The sequence below is a fragment of the Tachyglossus aculeatus genome, chromosome 7 (genome assembly GCF_015852505.1).
Source record: "Tachyglossus aculeatus isolate mTacAcu1 chromosome 7, mTacAcu1.pri, whole genome shotgun sequence".
Classification (NCBI taxonomy): Eukaryota; Metazoa; Chordata; class Mammalia; order Monotremata; family Tachyglossidae; genus Tachyglossus; species Tachyglossus aculeatus.
This window is the reverse complement of record NC_052072.1, coordinates 58,833,643-58,855,868: the sequence shown is the minus strand read 5'-3', so window position 1 is coordinate 58,855,868 and position 22,226 is coordinate 58,833,643. Positions and strand designations below refer to the sequence as shown.

General features: G+C 42.3%; 1 protein-coding gene across 1 annotated transcript in view; it reads right to left on the bottom strand.

Annotated features, from left to right (window-relative positions):
* ABCA12 (ATP binding cassette subfamily A member 12) overlaps positions 1-22,226 on the bottom strand; it is a 222,070-nt gene that overhangs the window by 56,043 nt on the left and 143,801 nt on the right. The window contains exons 25-34 of the mRNA XM_038748802.1: positions 20,601-20,715; positions 14,968-15,297; positions 12,613-12,682; positions 12,389-12,523; positions 9,911-10,063; positions 7,865-8,051; positions 6,622-6,840; positions 4,548-4,744; positions 2,164-2,324; positions 721-957 (exon numbers count right to left, since the gene is read on the bottom strand). Of these exons, the coding sequence (XP_038604730.1) occupies positions 721-957; positions 2,164-2,324; positions 4,548-4,744; positions 6,622-6,840; positions 7,865-8,051; positions 9,911-10,063; positions 12,389-12,523; positions 12,613-12,682; positions 14,968-15,297; positions 20,601-20,715 (1,804 nt within the window). The remainder of the gene's footprint in view (positions 1-720; positions 958-2,163; positions 2,325-4,547; positions 4,745-6,621; positions 6,841-7,864; positions 8,052-9,910; positions 10,064-12,388; positions 12,524-12,612; positions 12,683-14,967; positions 15,298-20,600; positions 20,716-22,226) is intronic.

The following is a 22,226-nucleotide window of genomic DNA, read 5'->3' as shown; positions in this document are numbered from 1 at the left end:
ACACCAAACTATTAGCAGAGCTGGGATTAGAACCCAGGTCCTTTGGCTCCCAGGACCATACTCCTTCCGCTAGTGAAGGAGTGTGGCTCAGTGGAAGGAGCACGGGCTTGGGGATCAGAGGATGTGGGTTCTAATCCCAGCTCCGCCACTTGTCAGCTGTGTGCCTTTGGGCAAGTCACTTCACTTCTCTGTGCCTCAGTTACCTCATCTGTAAAATGGGGACTAAAGTGTGAGCCCCACATGGGACAACCTGATTACCCTGTATTTATCCCAGTGCTTAGAACAGTGCCTGGCTCATAGGAAGTGCTTAACAAATACCAACATTATTTTTATACTAGGCCATGCTGCTTCTCACTGTACAAAGAGCTTGAAGACATGAAAACAGCAAAAGGCTAATCCGTGACCTGAAGAAACTTGCAATACTACATTTCATTCCCCGGGGGAGTACAGATTTGCTTCTACATTAGCATTTTATGAGTTGAGATTATTATTTTCATTTGTTATAGTGAACATTTGTGTATGTACTAAATCGAAAGGACTATTTTGGGGGAAAGAAATCGAAAAATTGTGCTTTACTACTAGTCAATATTGCAAATGATCATTCTTGCATTTTTCTTCTTTTCTTCCCAGTGGAAATATTCTTCAGTATTTTCCTGAGTATTTCCTGCTTCAAAAGAAACCCGTTAACTAGACGCTTGATTGACAGTTGGCTGTTCATACCTCTTCCACAGTGGTGTCGGAAATTCCATAGCAGCCAATGTTGAGGTCGTTCATATCATTATCAAGCATTCGTAGGAGAGACAGGTAGGCCCCAGAAACCTTTGTGTTGAAAGGGGGAAGGACGTATACCAGTTCTCCACCGATATCCTCCTTGAGGTAGGCTTCGGGGAGGTGTGACTGAATCATGGAGGTCACGGCCAAAGTGTCACATATTTTATTTGAATTTATGTGTGGCCTCTGGAAAAGAGGGAAAGTTCTCAGGAACTGTCATGGGGACTGAGACAACTTTCAAACTGCTCCAGCCTAGCACGTCAATGCCCTACCATTTTCCTTTCAAAGAACCAAAGGCATTTTTGAATTTTGAATTCAGCTACTCAGGGGACTTTGCTCTACCCAACCTGAGTCCATTGCTAGGAGAAAAGTCTACTCAGTGGCCTCAATTTGAAGTCCACGCTGGAAAGTCGGAGGGACAAAAAGTTATGTATTCATTCTCACGTTTCTTTTCCCACTGGTTTAGAGCTCATCTGAGCCTCTAGTTCATAAAGGGCAACTGCGTGAGCAGGCATATTTTTTAAAAGGAATTTCCCTAAGAAAATGTCTCCCTTTTTGGTTCGCTCATAGCCCGGGAGGATACAATGGTAGTCACTGACCTAGTGTTAATGGGATCGCGGACTGGAGGAAAATTCCAATAACCTTGCCTGCAAGGCCATCCCAGGAAGCATGTCATCAGGACATATCCCTGATTGACAGATTGCATGTCAAGCTTTTCTGCTGTCCCGAGAATGAAACCTCCTTCTGCCCCTTCTCTGGAACATGGAGTTGAGGGGATAGGAGGTCCTAGGCAGAGAGGTGAGGCTAGCACCTGTCAACTGAGTAAACTGACGAATCACGAGACACGCACAAGAATGCAACTTCACAACTACAGAGTCTTGTGCTACCAGCCGCTGAATTTAATGGCTTTGATTCCTATGATGCTAAACTGCAACCCTAAGTTCTAGTACTCCTTGTATTATTTATTGAATGCAAGACAGTGGTAGTGCCATAAAGAAAAATGTGAATTCTGTGAAATGTGTTACAAATACCACAAGCATTTCCTGCAAACTCTACAAATATACCAGTTCAATCGATCAAACAATTAATCATATGTATTGAGCACTTACTGAGTGCAGAGCACTGTACTAAGCTCTTGGGAGAGCACAACACAACAAACCCATTTCTTGTCCACATTCTCCCAGTTTTCCTAAGCGCTTAGTACAGTGCTCTGCACACAAAAAGTGCTCAGTCAATATGATTGATTGATATCAAAGAATAAACCCTACAGCCTCTGTCTCAGGCTGTGAAAGGAACACAAGAGGCTATGGACGCAAGAGGCTATCCAAATGTGCAGCCTCTCTCTCTTTCCAAACGATTCAAGAAATTCATTTTTGCCTCATCAACGCTAACCTTTTTTTTCGTGAGAGTGAGATGATAGCCATCGCCAAAGACTTCCTTCAGGTAAAAAGGAGACCCACAGCACCTGAGTCCACCATGCTCTAAGAACGCGATTCTGTCACTCAGTACTTCTGCTTCATCCAAGTGATGGGTCGATAGAATGATTGTTCTAGCTGAAAGTACAGAAAAGTTCAGGTGAAGACAGTAACCCAATGAGACCAAAAGTGAAGGTGTGGGGATTTATGCCGACATTCAAGTAGGAAGGAGACAGGTCATGTTTTAAGAGTCATTTGAACAGAACAGTATTTTACGCCTAAGGCATCCTTTTACTATTGATTGACTAAAAACAAATTGACTTTTATTTTATGTCAGTCTATTTCAAGAAGGATCAAACAGAAGATAGAGAGGACCACTATTGGATAATATTACTAATGTAAATTTAAAGTGCTTAATTGTAGTGGTTGGTTGATAATCCAGAAATGTTGGAAGTTTTCTTCATCAATAATTACTAATAAATGAATGGTGGATCATTAGCCAAGGGGAAAACTTCCTTAATTCATAGGATAAGTACAATATGGGTACCAGTCACAGTAGGACCTCTCCCGACATTGCACTGCTATCTTGAGTCTGTAGATCAAATTCCCATTTTTGCCAATTTGAAAAGACAATGCAACATTGACGATGATTAACTGTGCTATTTTTTAAGCAGTTACTATGTGCCAAGCACTGTACTAGACGCTGGGGTAGATACAAGATAATCAGGTCCCACAGGGGGCTCACGGTCTAAATAGGAGAGAGAACAGGTAATGAATCCCCATTTTGTAGATGAGGGAACTGAGGCACAGGGAATTTGCCCAAGGTCACATGGCAGAAAAGTGACAGAGCCAGGATTAGAACCCAGGTCCTCTAACTCTCTGGCCCAGGCTTTTTTCCACTAGACCACACTGCTTCTCAACATTGAAGTGAAGATTCAAGTTACTGCCATTAGAACAGTGCTTTGCACGTAGTAAGCACTTAATAAATGCCATTGTTATTATTATTATTACCATTAGTTCCACCTCTCAGGTTTAAATCACTGGGTATAGAACATGAAATCATAGAATGTTCATTGTACATGCCCTGCCTTCCCACCGAAGCCCTGTCCTCCTCTAGACTTTCCCACCACTGAAGGCAACACCACCATCCTCCCTGCTTCACAAGCCTATACCCTCAGCATTATTCTCGACTCATCTCTATCATTCAGCCTGTCACCATGTTCACAATGTCACCCGGTCCTGTCAGTTCTACCTTCAAAACATCTCTAGAATCTGCTCCTTCCTTTCCACCCAAACTGCAAGCATGCTGCTTCAAGCTCTTATATCCTACCTTGACTACTGCATCAGCCTCCTCTCTGACCTCCCTGCCTCCTGTCTCTACCCTTTCCAGTCCTTTCTTCACTCTGCTGCCCAGATCATTTTTCTTCACTCTGATGCCCAGATCATTTTTCTGACAAACCATTCAGTCCATATCTCCTCACTCCTTGAAATCTACAATGGTTATCTATACATCTCCGCATCAAATAGAAACTCCTTACTATCAGCTTTGAGGCACTCAATCAGTTCTCTCCCTCCAACCTTACCTCACTGATCTCCTTACTACAACCCAATCCACACACACTGCTCCTCTAATGCCAACTTACTCTCTGTACCTTGATCTCATTTTTCTCACCAATGACCACTTGGCCAAGTCCTCCCTCTGGCTCAGAACTCCTTTCCACTTCATAACTAATAGACTTCCACTCCCCCTATATTCAAAGACCAACTGAAATCATGTCTCCTCCAAGAGGCCTTCCCTGACTATGCCCTCACTTCTCCTATTGCTTCCCTCCTGTATCTCCTGTGCATCGGAGTCTATATTTGATATTCACCCCACCCCTAGCTCCAAAGCACTCATGGACATATCCTTATCCTCAGCCATTTCCCCTTATCCTTAATTTATTCTAGTTTCTGTTTCCCCATCTGGTGTGATGAGCATCTTGTGAGGAGGGATCCTGTCTTCCATCTCTGTTGTAATAATAATAACAACAGTAATAATGCATTTGTTAGTGCTTACTATGTGCCGAGCACTGTTCTAAGCTAATCAGGTTGGACACCGTCCCTGTCCCACATGGGGATCACAGTCTTAATCCCCATTTTATAGATGAGGTAACTGAGGCAAGGGAAAATTAAGTGACTTGCCCGAGGTCACACAGCAGACAATGGCAGAGCTGAGATTAGTCCTTACTCCCCCAAGAGCTTAGTACAGTTCTCTGCACACAGTAAGTGCCCAGTAAATACCACTGATGGATTGATTTGTTTATTGAAAAGCATTGTTCATTCTCCATAAATTTCGTGGTGATGAGGGTAAGAGGACCATACCTGTTTTATTTTTGGAGATGACATCCCAGATGCTCCGGCGAGAACATGGGTCAACCCCCGTGGAAGGCTCATCTAAAATTACCACTCTCGATCCACCGATGAGAGCTATGGAGATAGATAACTTCCTCTTCATCCCTCCTGATAATGTGCCGACTCTTTTGTGGCGATGACTGTACAGCCCGGTTTCTTTCAAAGTCCTTCAGAAGCAAACGCCAGTTTAAGAGAAAGAGGGTTAGAATGGTGAAATCCCCCACCAAAGATGCGATGCACAGGAATACATTTCTGACCAGGATTGCCAGACCAGGAAAGAAATGTCCAAGCCAAAGGGCATGTTAGACATTCTTAGAGGAAAAGCTACTCTTTCCTAAGAAATCTGCATTACAATCATTGCACTGCAGCCCAATCATCAAATGCTGTAGAATCGTTTCCGATTCATAGTGACTTTATGGATGCTCCATAGAGTTTTCTTGGTAAAATACAGAAGTGGTTTATCATTGCCTTCTTCTGCACAATAAAAATTAAAGTCACCACTATGGTTTTTGATCAACATTTTGATCACCTGATTATATGCCTTTGAATTTTTCCCATGCCGCTGCTGCTCAGCACAGATGAATCGACTCTGTCAGTTTAGCTTAGACCTTTCCATTATGGGTAACCCTGATGAGAGAATATCACTCAATGGCATAGCTCTGTTTCACTGATGTATGTATACTCTCCTGTCATGATAAGGCGTTGATTCATAGGAGAGTTGCAGCCCAAACTTTCTTTAAAAGCAAAATTGTCCCCTTTCAAATGTTGTAGCCACACCAAAACCTCTCGGACCCTGGCTACTTATTCATTCATTCATTCATTCATATTTATTGAATGCTTACTGTGTGCAGAGCACTGTACTAAGCACTTGGAAAGTACAACATATAGAGAGAATCCTACCCAACAACAGGCTCACAGTCTAGAAGGGGGACACAGCAAAACAGAACAAGTAGACAGGTGTCAATACCATCAAAATAAATAGAATTATAGCTATATATGCATCATTAATAAAATAAATAGAGTAATAAATATGTACAAATATGCACAAGTCCTCTGGGGAAGGGAAAGGGGTATGGCAGAGGGAGGGAGTGGGGGTGATGGGGAGGGGAGGGGAGGAGGAGGAGAGGATAAGGGGGGGCTTAGTCTGGAAAGGCCTCCTGGAGGAGGTGATCTCTCAGTAGGGCTTTGAAGGGAGGAAGAGAGCTAGTTTGGCAGATGTGTGGAGGGAGGGCATTCCAGCTGGGCCAGAGGTAGGATGTGGACCAGGGATCGATGGTGGGACAGGCGAGAACGAGGCACAGTGAGGAGGTTAGCGGCAGAGGAGCGGAGTGGGCGGGCTGGGTTGTAGAGGAGAGAATGGAGGTGAGGTAGGAGGGGGCAAAGTGATGGAGAGCTTTGAAGCCAATAGTGAGGAGTTTTTGCTTCATGAGAAAGTTGATAGGCAACTAAGGGAGATTTTTGAAGAGGGGAGTGACATGCCCAGAGTGTTTCTGTAGAAAGATAATCCAGGCAGCAGACTGAAGCAGAGACAGACAGGAGGATGGGAGTTCAGAAACAAGGCTGATGCAGTAATCCAGTTGGGATATGAGGAGAGATTGAGAAAAGGGCAGATCTTGGCGATGTTGTGGACGTGAGATCAGCAGGTTTTGGTGATGGATTGGATGTGTGGGATGAATGAGAGAGCGGAGTCAAGGATGACACCAAGGTTGTGGGCTTGTGAGATGGGAAGGATGGTAGTGCCATCAACAGTGACAGGAAAGTCAGGGAGAGGACAGGGTTTGGGAGGGAAGAGAAGGAGCTCAATCTTGGACATGTTGAGTTTTAGATGGCAGGCAGACATCCAGATGGAGATGTCCAGAAGGCAGGAGGGGATACGAGCCTGGACGGAGGGAGAACTGGGGTGGAGATGTAGATTTGGGGGTCATCAGCATAAATAGATGATAGTTGAAGCCATGGGAGCAAATGAGTTCACCAAGGGAGTGAGTATAGATGGAGAACAGAAGGGGACCAAGGGCAACTATTCCTTTCCACCCCACGCCCTTACCTCTTCACTTCCTCGTGCAATTTCTTCTTATCCCATTGAGGGACTTTGATGGATCCATACAAGAGAAGGTGCTCCTTGGTGGTGAGATAGTTGAATAAAACATCATGCTGCATGCAGACGCCCATGTTCTTCCTAACAATATCCAGATCAGTTCTAATGTCCTTCCCATAAACAAAGATGGTGCCCGCAGATGCACCAAACAGCCCAGTTAACATGGAGCTGGGGATAAAGGGAAGATAATATGGATAAGCCAAGTCTTTTGCCCAGAGATTAGAGATCGCCAAATTTTCAGAGTGTGCGCAGATTATAATACCAAAGGTGATGGAGAGAATGGCTATCAAAGAAGATTTACGGTCATGAATTAGCCAAATGAAATGAAAGTGATTTGAAAGCATTTTGCAAATTACCTAATACTTTTATAATGCTGTACCCTGTAAAGGTTTAGTAAACACAATAATAGGAAAGGAATATTTCTATTTGTGGTATAATAGAATACACATTTTCTCTCTACTAGAAAATTAGAATGAAGCCAAGAAACACTTGTCTTGCTTTATCCAAAAAAGTTCACTTTCTGGTTTTGAAATAGCAGACTCTCCCTCTTTTCCAGACTCAAGAGCTCTCCTAATAGATCAGAAAGACCTTGCAAATTCCTTCCTTTCTCTCCACTGGGCTCTGAATCTCTCTTTACAATTTTCGTCTTTGACAGCTGAATCTACCCCAAAGGGCCAACTCCCAAAATAATCGTGGTATTTGGAATGGGGACAGACTAGGTAGCAGGTCTCCCCACTGCATGACCACGCCTTCACACATTCACTGACCCCTGGGTGGCCAACCTCTGAATTTATTCACAGGATTAAAAAAATGAAGTATACACCTACTCCTCCAGGTTTTCATAAGTCACAGCTCTGAAGTCTGCAGTGCTGTGGCACTTATTAGAACAAAAGTTTCCAGGAAAGTCACTGAAACCAAATTGATGACAAAGAAATTACAAATTAAGGACACTGAACTCTGTCCCGCCTTTGCACCCTGGAAGGAGGGAGATAAGAATTCACCTCGGCAGGGCCAGACTCCCAAATTCTTACTGGAAAATACATCAGCTCCCCCTTCCCATTCATCTAACCCATAGCTGACACAATTTTTCAATACATGACCAAGTTCCGAGCCTGTCACTGCTCTCTTTCACACAAGGTGAAAGGTGCTTCTTCGGCATTCTTTGACTAGAGAAGAGGCTTTGTTCACATACATTGTCGTGGTTTTTCCAGCTCCATTTGGCCCCAGCAGTGATGTGATATGGCCTTCATAAAAATTCAAATTGAGGTCGTCAACAGCAACTTTAGATCCATACATCTTGGTTACACCATGGAGAGAAACTCCGATAGTGAGATCTTTCGGTTCAGGTTCAAGGTTGGAAGGAAAGATGTACTCAGGGTCTGGGTCAATAGAAGACAGAAGTTGTTAATATCAATCTATCAGTGGTATTTATTGAGTGCTTACTAGGTGCAGAGCACTGTACTAAGTGTTTGGGATAGCCCAATTCAACAGAATTTATAGACACAATCCCTGCCCACAACAAGCTTAGTCTAGAGGACTGTTATGTATTAGTATACTATTGATACCTTTTATTTTAATTTAAAAGACAGTATAGCTCCATTACTTACTAATAATAGTATTATTCATGAAGTGTTTTTCTATATGCCCTATGCTAAGCATTAGGTTAGATCCAAGAAAATCAGATTAAATGCTGCCCCTGTCCAATATGGGACTCATAGTCCAAGAGGAAGGGAGAACAGGTATAGAATCCCTATTTTTCAGATGAGGAAAATGAGTCACAGAAAAGTTAAGTGCCTTGTGCAACGTCATAAAACAGACAAGTTATGGAGTCAGGACAAAAACTCAGGTCTCTCTATTCTAAGAAATAATAATAATTGTGGTGTTTGTTGAATGCTTACTAAATGCCAGGCACTATACTAAGTAGTGCAGTAAGATACATGATAATTGGTTTCCACATGGAGCTCACAGGCTAAGAAGGAATACAGTTATTGAAAATCTATTTTGCAAATGAGGGAATGGAGGCACAGTGAAGTTAAGTGATTTGTCCAAAGTCACACAACAGGTAAATGGCAGAGCGGAATTAGAACTCAGGTCCTCCGACTCCCAGGCCCCAGCTCTTTCCACTATGCCATGCTGCTTCCCATGCCCTCAGTCCTAGTTCTTAGTCCCATGTTCTTTCTACTAAACCATGCTCCTCTAAAAAAGGGAAACTGAGGCATCAGAAAATTGGAACAAAGTAAGAAAGTTATAATTCATAGGTATCTCAAAAGAGAGCTCCTCGCACAATGGATTTTTCATGTTTTTAAACTCTTGTATCTAAATTGTAATTTATTTTTATTATTATTAATAACAATAATAATAATAATGGTATTTATTAAGCACTTACTATGTGCAAAGCACTGTTCTAAGCACTGGGGAGAGGTTTCAAGGTGATCAGGTTGTCCCACATGGGGCTCACAGTCTTAGTCCCCATTTTAAAGATGAGGGAACTGAGGCCCAGAGAAGTGAAGTGACTTGCCCAAAGTCACACAGCTGACAAGTGGCATAGCTGGGATTTGAACCGATGACCTCTGACTCCAAAGCCCGGGCTCTTTTCCACTCACGTTGCTTCCCCATTTTATCTATGCAACCTCTCTCGAGCATGTAAAAGAGTATTCCCCAAAGACAAAAACGGGACAATAGGCACTCTGGGAAAATAAGGAGCATGGCTTAATGGATGGAGCGCAGGCCCGGGAATCAGAAGGATGTGGGTTCTAATCCCAGCTCTGCCCCTTGTCTGCTGTGACTTGGGCAAGTCCCTTCGCTTCTCTTTGCCTCAGTTCCCTCATCTGTAAAATGGGGATTAGGACTGTGAGCCCCATTTGGGACAGGGACTGTGTCCAACCTGATTACCTTGTATCTACCCCAGCACTTAGAACAGTGCCTGGAACCTAGTAAAGGCTTCCCAAATGCAATTTAAAAAACTGAAAACTAATGGACTCACTCATTACTATGACGATTAACCTTAAAAAAGTCAATCAATAGTAGTTATTGAGCACATATTGTGCAGAGCATTTTGCTAGGTGCTTGGGAGACTACAATACAATAGAGTTAGTAGACGTGATCCCTGCCTTCAAGAAGCTTATATTCTAGCGGGACAGACAGACATAGAATGATTAGCAGTATTGAGGAGCCTGGAGAAAATCATGAATCATGAAATCTGCTTTTCCAGAGCATTTTATTGACGTACTTGTTTTACTGTCCAACATGTTTATATTCTGCAGCATGATATTGGTGAAGAGAAAGCCGTTGCTTTTCTCCCTCTCCATCTTTACCTCGGCCCAGCCAAAGCGCTCCTTCCAGTAGGAGGGAAGGATCGGGAAATACCAAGGGGCAGCCATACCATAAGTTCCTACGACCAAAATAGAACAAGAGGTGATTACTTCAATCAATCAATCAATCAATTGTATTTTCTGAGCACCTACTTTGTGCACAGCACTTGGGGGAGAGTGCAATGTAAAATTATTGGTAGACACATTCCCTTCACACAAAGAGCTCACAGTCCAGATGAGGTGGTGGCACACTCATGCAAATAAATAAATTACTAATATGTACATAAATGCTGTGGGGCTGAGGGAGGGGTGAATAAAGGGTGAAAATCCAAGTGCAGGGGTGAGTCGGAAGGGAGCGGGAGAAGATTGCTTGGTAACTAAACAGTCATATACTGCAAGATGAGCTAAGGGATATTGGACAATGTCAGAGGGTCTACTTTGGCCTTTTCCTTTGCAAATAAAGCTATTATCACTCTTGGATTCTTTGAGAGAAAACCTTTAATTTGTATGGTTGCAATTAAACAGGCAAATGCAATGGAGTTAAAATGCTGTAAAATGAAATTAATAAACATGAATGCATAAACCCTCTGTTCTTGAAATGGTCTTGAAAGAATTTCATCGCTGAGCTATTAATTAATGACCAAAGTGGCTTAGAGGGAGACAGAAATGCTGAATTAAATCCCGTTAATGCTGTATATAGTAGGCACTAGGGGGAGAGGAGCTACCCAGCTTATTATAATCATTTCCTGCATGCCTACTGTGTTCAGAGCCATGAATCCCTTGTCTTCCCCAACTACTTGAGAAGCAGGGGGAGTAGTACACCAGTTGCTATCTCAAACTGCATGGAGATGACATTTAGCAGCAAAGGAGCAAAATTCTTTTCTATTTTTTTTCCATTCATAGCAATTTATTTTCTTATCCTGTCTGAAAAACCTTTCTTTCCCACTAGACCAGACTAGAGGAGCCACTTCAGGGATGATCAATTGATCAACTGACTTTAATTGATCACTTGCTGTTTGCGAGAACTATACTAAGTGCTAGGGAGAATGCAATAGGGCACGATATTTTTTTGTGGTATTTGTTAAGCGCTTACTATGTGCCAGGCCCTGTACTAAGTGCTGGGGCAGATACAAGGTTGGGCCCAGTCCATGACCCACCTGGGGCTCACATTCTTAATCTCCATTTTACAGATAATAATGATAATGATGGTATTTGTTAAGTGCTTACTATGCTGCCAAGCACTGTTCTAAGTGCTGAAGGGTTACAAGATTAGCAGGTTGTCCCACGTGGGGCTCATAGTCTTAATCCCCATTTTACAGATGAGGTAACAGAGGCACAGAGAAGTGACTTGCCCAAAGTCACACAGCTGACAAGTGGCAGAGCCGGGATTAGAACCCACGACCTCTGACCCCCCAGCCGGGGCTCTTTCCACAAAGAGATGCTGCTTCTCTACCAAGTAACTGAGGCTCAGAGAAGTGAAGCAACTTGCCCAACTTCACACAGCAGACAAGTGGCAGAGCTGGGATTAGAACCCAGGTCCTTCCGACTCTCAGGCCCATGCTCTATCCACTAGACCATGCTGCTTCCCTCATGATCTCTGCCTTCAGGGAGTTCACAATCTTGAGAGGTGCTTACAAGATGCAAAATGTCATAACAGATGTATGATATGATGTCCCAATATCAAGGCATTGTATAACATCGGTCACATATGTACTCTAGAGCAGGGTAAATCTGGCTCCCAGTAGCCCTCCCACCAGTACTGTGGGAGCAATGCTGCCTCTGAAGAGCTCTCAGCCTGGGCCTGGGTTTCTGCTAGGATGAAATCCTGCATATGGTTGGAGGAGAAGGCTGGCAACAGAGGGTTAAACCAGAGCCTGACAGGATCAATCAGCAAAGGTAACATGGGGTGTAGCATTGATGCATCCCCCAAACCAAGGTATACTTGGCAGGGGTACCTCTGAATGCAGATAATAGTAATAATAGTAATACTAATTGCGGTATTTGCTAAGTTCTTCCTGTATGTGAGGCACTGAACTAAGGGCTGGGGTGCATACATATAAATTGGGTTGGACACGGTCCCTGCCCTACACAGGGCTCATAGTCTCATTTCCCACTTTACAACTGAGGAGACAGAGGCCCAGAGAAGTCAAGTGACATGCCCCAGATCATACAGCAGACAAGTGTGGAGCTGGCATTAGAACCCATGACCTTCTGACTCCCAAGGCTGTGCTCTACCCATTATGCCATGCTGCTTCGGTGGGGATTGCCCTATCTGTCCCCCTCCCCGACTTTCCTCTGGCCCTCTTATCCCCCCAGACCAAAGAAGCAGTGGCTATTGAACTATAACAGATATAATATTTCACCAACCAAAAGCAAAACTCAGCCTGGCTGGAACAAGCGCTTACCTGGGAAAACATTCCTGACATACCAAGCAATAAGGAAGTAAATGATAGCATCGATCAAAATTAGACAGCACAGCCAGCCGAAGGAGGTGGTATCATCATGCACGGGTGAACTGTACATATTATGCCACTGAAGACCTGAGAAACAAAGCCAGAAAAACACTCTTTGTGGAGCCATCTCAGAGCTGTGTAAGATAAAAACTCAGGACTGAAGGGCCTGAGCTTACCGATTCCCTGTTCTTCATACCGGGCGATGTACTGACTTGCATAGCTGAATGCTGTTGGGGACAGCAGACCCTGTAAGGAAAATAATAACAATAAAATTAGACATGTGCATGGTACGCTAAGCAGAAATCATTTAGTGTGCCAGTAGTTTCGATCACCTTTGATAGGAACACAGCATTACACAGACAAAATTAAATAACATGAAACTGCAGGGCAGAGCATTAAGGAGACCAAATAAAGAGCCAGGAAGTTTGAAGAGGCAACGTGTAATTAGAAATGAACTAAAGGAAAGATTTAGCACTGAATCTAATATAGATTAGTCATCACTTTATAAATGATAAAGAATTAGTGCTACAGTGCCAAACATCTTTAAGAAAACATTCATAGATAGATCATTTTTCTAATAATACGATTTGTGGCATTTGTTAGGTGCTTACTATTAGGTGCCAGTGGTAGGGGAGGATATATGGTAATCAGATCAGAGTCTCTGACCCATCTGGGGCTCACAGTCTAATGAGGAGAGAGAACAGGTATTTAAGAAAGGGTATTTATCCATTTCACAGATGAAGAAACAGAGGGGCAGAGCAGTTAAGTGACTTTCCCAAGGTCATATAGCAGGCACGTGGCAGAGCCGGGATTAGAATCCAGGTCTCCTGATTCTCACTCCTGATCTGTTTTTATCGAGCCACTCTGCTTCCTTGTGGTTCTCCTACATTTTTAAATTCCATATAGTTAAGGTGTAGTTTTAAAATTACATTTAAAATGCCAGGGGGTTATGATTTCTTTGAAATTGAGAGCTTGGGACCTCCAAAGATTAAGGACTTAATTTCTATTGAAATATCAGTCATTGCCTGAAGGGTTTTATTCCTTTATCAGCACCTTTATTTCTGAGGTGGTTTCAATCTAACTCTTCATTAGCAATGTGTTTTAACTTCTGTTCTCTAACTTCCAAAGCTAACATGTAATAGCCTTGATGCTCTCATTAAAATCCCCAAACAAATCTGGTGACCTTGCATTTGTGAAGGGCGGGAAAGAAAGAGAGCAGGGGAGGGATGGGGAGTGAGAGAGAAAGAAAGAGAGAGAGATAATCTTGGTTTTTCAGTTGAAGTTCCTTTGACTTGATGGGAGACATTTTTGCACAGGACCCAGGCATCTCTCAATAACGACCTGTTAGTAGTTCTAAATTCTTTTCTTTCCATTTTAAAAATCAGCACAGGTTCATAGAAATGCATCCTTCACAATGGAAAGAAACTGGACTGGAGGCAAGTCTAAACTGTAATGAATTTAAAAAAATATTACCAAGTCTTAAATTTCCTCCAGCTACTGATGTTTAGCCCACTGATAGTGGTAAGGGAGGTATAGCCTGGCAAATGCATTTGAACCAGCTGACAAATTGCATTAAGTGATCTTGTGTAATAATATCATTAGTACTCCTGTAGATTGTAAGTTCCTGGTGAGTAGGGATCATTTTTACCAACTCTTTTGTATTACACTTTTCCAAGCTCTTAGAATAGTCCTCTGTACACATTCAGTGCTCAATATATACCATTGTTTGATAATAATAATAAAATAGTAATAACAATGACATTTGTCAAGTGCTTACTATGTGCCAATCATTGTACTAAATGCTGGGGTAGAAATAAAATAAGCAGATCAGACATAGCCCCTGTCCCACATGGGGCTCAAAGTCTTAGGAGGAGGAGGAACATTTTATAGATGAAGCTCATTTTACAAATGAGGAAATTGAGGCACAGAGAAGTTAAATGACTTTCCCAAGCTCACACAGCAGGCAAGTGGAAAAGCTGGAATTAGAATCCAACTGTAGAGGCTGTAAAACTAAAGAAATAAAATGATGAATTTCCCCTTTGCTCAAGGTTTAAATTTAGGAGACTACACTAAAAAATTGAACCATTTGGAAAGAGTTTTTTTTTCTCTTTTCATATAATTTGAATTAATGTTGACATCGATTTCCTAGAACACATTTAGGCTTGATGGCAGTTTCCAATTTGATGGGAATTAGTGTGAGCTAGTGGAATGAACACAGGGCTGGGAGTCAGAGGATCTGGATTCTAATCCTGACTCTCCCCCTTTTCTGCAGCATGACCTTGAGTAAGATTCTTAACTTTTCTGTTCCTCAGTTACCTCATCTGTAAAATAGGGATTAATTCCTCCTCTCTCCAATTTAGACTGTGAGCCCCATGTGGGTCAGGGACTGTGTCCAACCTGATTATTTTTTTTATCAACTCGAATGTTTAGTACAGTGCCTGGCACATAGTAAGAACTTAACAAGTACCATTAAAGGAAAAAAAAAAATGAGGCCACCACTCACTCACTCTTCATTCCAACAATGTACTCACCAAGAATGTCTTCACAATGTAGCTCAGCTCATTCTCAACAGTAATCAACACAATGAAAGGGAAGAAGGTGATGATGTAAATGAGACTGCCAATCAGGGCAGCAATGTTTGTGTTGTTGAAGAAGACACTTATGAGGTAGCTCATGGCAATGACCGAGAAGCTGTAGTCGGTAAAATACAGGAACAAGATGAATCCGTTTGTTTTCGGGAGGATGTTCCCAAATTTCAGAATTACAATGAGGATTATGATCGTCACCAGAAGGAATCCAATACTCTCAATGAGCCAAGCAAAAAAGTGACTGCAAGAGTTTACACCCATCATCTTCATGTACTAAAAGAAGAAAGAAGACATAATGCTATATTTTTAAAATTTGTGCCAAAATAGCAAGTTCCTCCTGAACCCACTTGAAATATTTTTGGAGGGCAATAGCGAATTTCCCTATGATGCAGGAACCTAAGCAATGATGCATTTTGTGATTATGGTCACTGTTTCTTGGTCTCGTTTGTCCCTAATAAACCATCAATCAATCAATGGTATTTATTGAGCACTTACTATATGCAGAGTGCTTTTTATGGTATATGTTAAGGGCTTACTATGTGCTAGGCACCATATGAAGTGCTAAAGATGCAAGCTAATCTTGTTGGATACAATCCCTGTCCCACATAGAGCTCACAGTCTCGATGCAGATGAGGTAACTGAAGCACAGGAAATTTAAGTGACTTGTCCAAGGTTACACAGCAAACAAAAGGTGGAGCTGGGATTAAAACCCAGGTCTTGATTCCCAGACCTGTGCTCTTTCTCCATTAGGCCATGATATATTGCACTTGGAAAAGTGCAATATAATAGAGTTGGTAAATATGACCCCTGCCCATGAGGAATTTTCTAACTGCAGGGAAGATAATAATAATAATAATAATAATAATAATATTTGTTAAGTGCTTACTATGTGCCAAGCACTGTTCTAAGTACTGGGGGGGATACAAGGTAATCAGGTTGTCCCACGTGGGGCTCACAGTCTTAATTCCCCATTTTACAGATGAGGGAACTGAGGCACAGAGAAGTTAAGTGACTTGCCCGAAGTCACACAGCTGACAATTGGCAGAGCTGGGATTAGAACCCATGATCTCTGACTCCCAAGCCTGTGCTCTTTCCACTGAGCCACGCTGCTTCTCTAGTAGATAGTAGATTACAGCTCGGGAAAATAAAGTGTAAGTACCTAGGTGCTATGGGGCTGGGTTGATTATCCGAGTGTTTAAGAGGTAAATAAGCAAGTGCTTATTGACGGTGAGGGGAGGGCAGATAGGGACAATGGGGGCTTAGTCAGGGAAGGCCATTTGGAGGAGATGAGATGTACTTCCCAAGCGCTTAGTACAGTGCTCTGCACACAGTAAGTGCTCAATAAATACGATTGAATGAATGAATTAATGAATAAATGAATGAAAGTGGAGAGGATGGTAGATGCGATAGACCCCAGATGTCTCTGTTTGAGGCTTTAAATTCCTAGGACTATTAAACTTGGTTGGAGAACTATCCAAATGGCATCAACCACTAAAAAATGAACTAATAATCTTTTTTTTCCTAATCATTGTGATGATCATCCAATTCATTCTTGATTCCAGCCTCTATCTTGTGTGGTGGCAGAGTCACCTCTCCAGAAGTAATGCCACAGAGAAGCAGTCATAGCCTAGTGGAAAAAGTGGAAAGAGCATGAAGCTGGGAGTCACAGGACCTGGGTTCTAATCCCCACTCTGCCACTTGGCTCCTTCCTTTTACTTAGATTGTGAGCCCCATGTGGGGCGGGGAAGGTGTCCAACATGATTACCTTGTATCTACCCCAGCAATTAGAACAGTGCTTAGTAAGTGCTTAGAACACAGTAAGTGCTTAACAAACACTACAAATACTAGCATGAGCCTGGGAGTAAGAAAGACCTGGATTCTAATCCTGGTACTTCCACGTGCCTGCTTGGGCAAGTCATTTCACTTCTCTGGGCCTCAGTTATCTCATCTGTCAAATGGAGATTAAGAATGTGAGGCCCATGTGGGACAGGGGCTGTGTCCAAACTAGTTAATTTGTACCTACCCCAGCATTTAGAACAGTGCTTGTCACAAAGTAAGCACTTAACAGGTACCATAATAATAATTATTATTATTGTAGAACATAAAATTTGAAAACACTATTTAACATCCAAATATCTCATTGTCTTTCACATCTGAAGATGACACTACCGGTAATGATCCTTTATCTGTATTTATTTATTTGTTTCAAGAGATGAGCGAGGTATTTTCCCAGTCTCTGTTTTGTTTAAAGCTGTAAGCACTGTGTGCAGAACTTTGTGGTATTTGCGATTCTTTTAAATGTGTATTCTCCAAAGCGCATAGTACAGTGCCTGTAGTAAGCACTCAACAAATGCCATTGATTGACTGATTGAAGAGCCATCCCAGCTCTAGTCTCTTCATACCAACTGGTTTGTCTGTCACTATTTCCCAGCTAGGCCCAGCTATTTCTCTTGAAAAGGTGCTGCATGATTTACTTTGAAATGCTGCATTGGCTCACTTGGCTCACAATGCCTTCACTACAGCTCACCATGAAGGAGAGCTCTGTAAAGTTCCATAATATCAAACATTCCTTCCACACTTCAGACATGTGTTCCTAGTACTGTCCTTCTATCATGTAACTGTTCAAGACATCTGATGGCTTCTCAATACAGGTATAATAATAATAATAATAATGGTGGCATTTATTAAGCACTTACTATATGCCAAGCACTGTTCTAAGCACCGGGGGGTGTACAAGGTTAGCAGGTTTTCCCATGGGGGGCTCACATTAATCCCCATTTTACAGATGAAGGAACTGAGGCCCAGAGAAGTTAAGTGACTTGCCTAAAGTCACACAGCTAACAATTGGCAGAGCTGGGATTTGAACCCAAGACCTCTGACTCCAAAGCCCAGGCTATTTCCACTGAGCCATGCTGCTTCTCTGTAGGACTGCAGGTATAAAGTCCTGCAGTCATACAAAAGGATGGACAAGCCTTGGTTTGGAGCTTAGATACCTATAGTGGTTGCATGCTCTAGCAGCCTTCAGGGGACAGATTAGCTTTTTAAATACCATTTTATTTTCCTTTTTTAACCTGCTCTTCTGAAGTTAGCTCAGAAGAGGAGTGAGGCATTTGCTTCATCTTTTAAGTTATTTAGGAAATGACTTTTTTTTTAACTCTTCGCCTTTCCGTTTTATTCACCCTTTGGTAACTCTATGGCTTTACTGGTTCCCATGGCAACAGTTGCCCACCTGCCTCCACCACTAGCTGTGGGTCTTCTGCTAATTGCCAGTGAGAAAAAGCTGATCATCTTCCCTCTTGGTGTTTCCTCCTCTGATCTTTCCCCACCAAAGAAGATTCCTAGGTGGAGGGGTCTTGGGAGAGGTGTAATTCAACTCTGTTTCCATAGGAATCAGAGCATACGAGAGCTGTCAGGAAAATAGCTCTTTCCTAAGGTTTGTGTTCCAAGGTTGTGGTCTTGCCACTTTATGTAGCGAGAGTGTTCACTTTGAGAATAAAAATATAAGACCCAGCAAGAAAAAAAATGCCTCACCAGTTCTTTCTGGGATTCACTCCTTACCCCTAGGAGTTCGGCTGAAGCTTATGAATCAGTAATTTAGTGGATGCAGTCATATATCCACATCCAGGAAGAAAAACTGTACTTCGCAGCAATGATATGATTGCAGAATACATAAACATGCATCATTAAGCTCTTAGCACAGTGCTCCGGACACAGTAAACATTTTATAAGTATCACTGATGGATTGATTGATTATTGAGAATGGATGTAAATTATCTAAGACGTTACCAGTGCTGTGAATTACAGACAACTTTAGCTCCATGTTTACAGTCATGACTCATTTTTCTACCTCTAATTGATATTTGAGGTGGAGATCCCAACAAATACCTAAAAGTCACTCTCTTTTCTCAGATTTGTCAACGAAAAAAATGGCATTGTGAATATCAGGACCAGTTAGCACCGGGTTTTTTTGTGATATTTGTGAAGTGCTTACTATGTGCCAGGCACTGTACTAAGCAGTAGGGTAGATGCAAAGTAATCAGATTAGACCCAGTCCCTGTCCCACATGGTGCTCATAGTCCTAACTCCAATTTTACAGATGAAGTAACTCTGGGGCACAGAGAAGCAAAGTGACTTACCCAAGGTTTTGAAGTGCTTCAGATTTAAGGTTATATTCTTCTAAGTTTTCTTGGCATTTTAGAAAAATATGTAAGTATAATGACATAGAGTCTGCTCTGGGTACTCTAGTAAGCCAACCTTGCCCTGACCTCCAGTTCCAGCCACCTTAGTTGGGATTGGTGCTTCCCTACAGTATACTGGAGTGTGGAATAGTCCTTCCATTTCCAGGAAGAGGAGAGGAAATGGAGTCAGAATTTGGCTTGGTGAGCTGCCTTCCTCAAGAAATCTGGTTTCATTCAGTGGGAAAATAAAGGTCTCTGCAAGGTGCTCAGCAAGATATCTTGGGTGTAGTTTTGAACAGGGAACCTGAGCAGGTAGTTAATTGTCCTTCACATTCAAGCATTCACCTATCACTGCATGTGCGGCTAAAACATCTTCTTGGGTAAGTCACTTCGCTTCTCTGGGCCTCAGTTACCTCATCTGTAAAATGGGGATTAAGACCATAAACCCCAAGTGGGACAGGGACTGTGTCCAACCTGATTAATCTGAGAACAAGCTGAGAACAGTGCTTGGCACATAGTAAGTGCTTAGCAAGTACCATCAAAGTGCCAGTCCCTTTTTTTAATGGTATCCGTTAAGCGCTTACTATTATGCCAGGCACTGTACTAAGCGCTGGGGTAGAAACAAGCCAATTGGGCCCCATATTTGGCTCACAGTCTAAATAGGAGGAAGAACAGGTATTGAGTCCCCTTTTAGCACATGTGGGAGCTGAGGTACAGAGAAGTTAATTGACTTGCTCAGGGTCACCTGACAGGGAAGTGGCAGAGCCGGGAATAGAACCCAGGTCCCCTGACTCCCAGGACCGTGCTCTTTCCACTAGGCCATGTTGCTTCCAGAAAAACCCAGTAGTATCCCTAAGCAATTATATTACATGGTTATTTCTTTCCATCAAAGTACAGGTGGAATAGTGTGGCTAACACAATGTGAAGCAATTCAGCCACCCTCTTTTTCCAGTTTGGAGTAAATCAACAATCTTCCTCCATCAACATGAAGGTTGAGAGGCAATTTTAAATGTATTTGCCCATTTAGTTCCAATAAAATGTTTAAATGCACAACATCACAATAACATCTGAAGATATAAAACATCATGACTTTTGTTATTACTGATAAAGGGCAAATCAGGAAAGGCAATAAAGGCTAAAAGCTTGTAAAATTCTGTATCTACCATTACAGCATTATCATAATTCATTATTGTTCAGTTTTCATAGGAACTTGTGGAATCTCATCTATATTTCCTTCCCGTAATACAAGTCATTAGCTTCCACAGTGATTTTTGCAGTATTTTTCTTCTACCTAATCACCTGAATCTAGCTTGCTTTTTCACATTTGTGTTGGTCTAACTAAAACCATAGCACTTTACCCTCTTAAGTTTAAGTGTAAAGTAGGAAATCACAACCTACCTCATGAAGTCTGAGATCTTTCTCATAAACAAGCTTTTTCACAAAAGAAGCTATGAATACCACCCAGGCAACCATAAGCACAATTGGGAGAGAGTAGGAAACGCTGGTTAGAAAGCTGCAAAAAGAAAAGAAAAATAATTGACTTGTCTTAGATCAGTTACGTTTAAGCATCTTTTTAGGACCTAGGCAGGGGGATCTGTTATAATTCTCCCTACTTTCAGCCCCACAGCATTTATGTACATATCTATAAATTATTCATTATAATTTGTTTATTTATAGTAGCGTCTGTCTCCCCCTTTACACTGTGAACTTGTGGTCAGGAAACATGTCTACCAACTCTCTTGTACTTTACTCTCCCAAATGCTTAGTACAGTGCTCTGCATGCAGTAAGCACACAATAAATGCCACTGATGAGGAGGTTCTTCTTTCCCCTCATATCAAGAATAAATTCACCATTTGAAATATACAGAAACAGATGGATTTAATGATTTTGTCCCCATTGACATCGATATTGGTGGTTCCTGAATCTAAGACTCAGTGCTATCAGAGTCTATGCTGCACTGCGTTTTTCAGATAAACAATGCCATGCTGCTCAGAGTGTGCTTCAAATGGGTCTGGAGCTGGAAAGAAAACTGTCAGGCCTGATCTTAAGAACTAATATCCTATTGTGAAATGGGCTTCGGGACCTTTAAATTCTAATCCAAAATATGTAGTATAACCTGCATGACATTCAACCGATCTAACTAAAAGGCCGAAATGACTGCAATTTTCTAGTCCCTGTGAGCCCTGAGTCAATAGGGCCAGCACTGGAAGCCGGACTCCTCACTTTTATAAAGCAAACACTGGGATCCCACTGCTGACTAGGAGGAAATGAGACCCTTTGAAGGCCACTCTGCAAGCAAGTCAATGAATGGGGTGATGTTGGTTATAAGGAACAGAAATCCCTTCCTCCCTTGCAATGAATTTTCATGTAAATGTCTTACACCCGAGGAAAATGCCAGCTGCGATCCCTGTGTTCAATCTTTCACTAAATCCTGTCGGTTCAACCTTCATAACATCGCTAAAATCTGCCCTTTCCTCTCCATCCAAACTGATGCCATGATAATCTTAAGCACTTAAACTATCCCACCGTGATTACCATTCAGCCACTTTGCTGACTTCCCTGTCTTCCCCCACTCCAGTCCATATTTCACTCTGCTGCCGGATCATTTTTCTACAAAAATAATCAGTTCATGCGTTCCCACTCCTCAGGAATCTCCAGTGGTTGTCCATCCATCACTGTATCAGTCAGAAAAGCCTATGGTAAGGCTTCAAAACTCTCAATCTCTTTTGCCCTACTCCTACCTCTCTTGCTGTTCTCCTACTACAACCCAGCCTGCACACTTTGCTCCCCTAATGCCAAACTACTCACTGTACCTCGATGTTGCTGACCTCTCACCCATGTCCTGCCTCTGGCCTGGAACACCCTCCCTCCCCATATCTGACAGACAATTATTCTCCCCACCTTCAAAGCCTTATTGAAGGGATGTCTTTTCCAAGAGACCTTCCCTGACAAGCCCTCATTTCCTTTTCTCCAACTCCCTTCTTCATCCCTCTGATTTGCTTCCTTTATTCACCCTCAGCCCC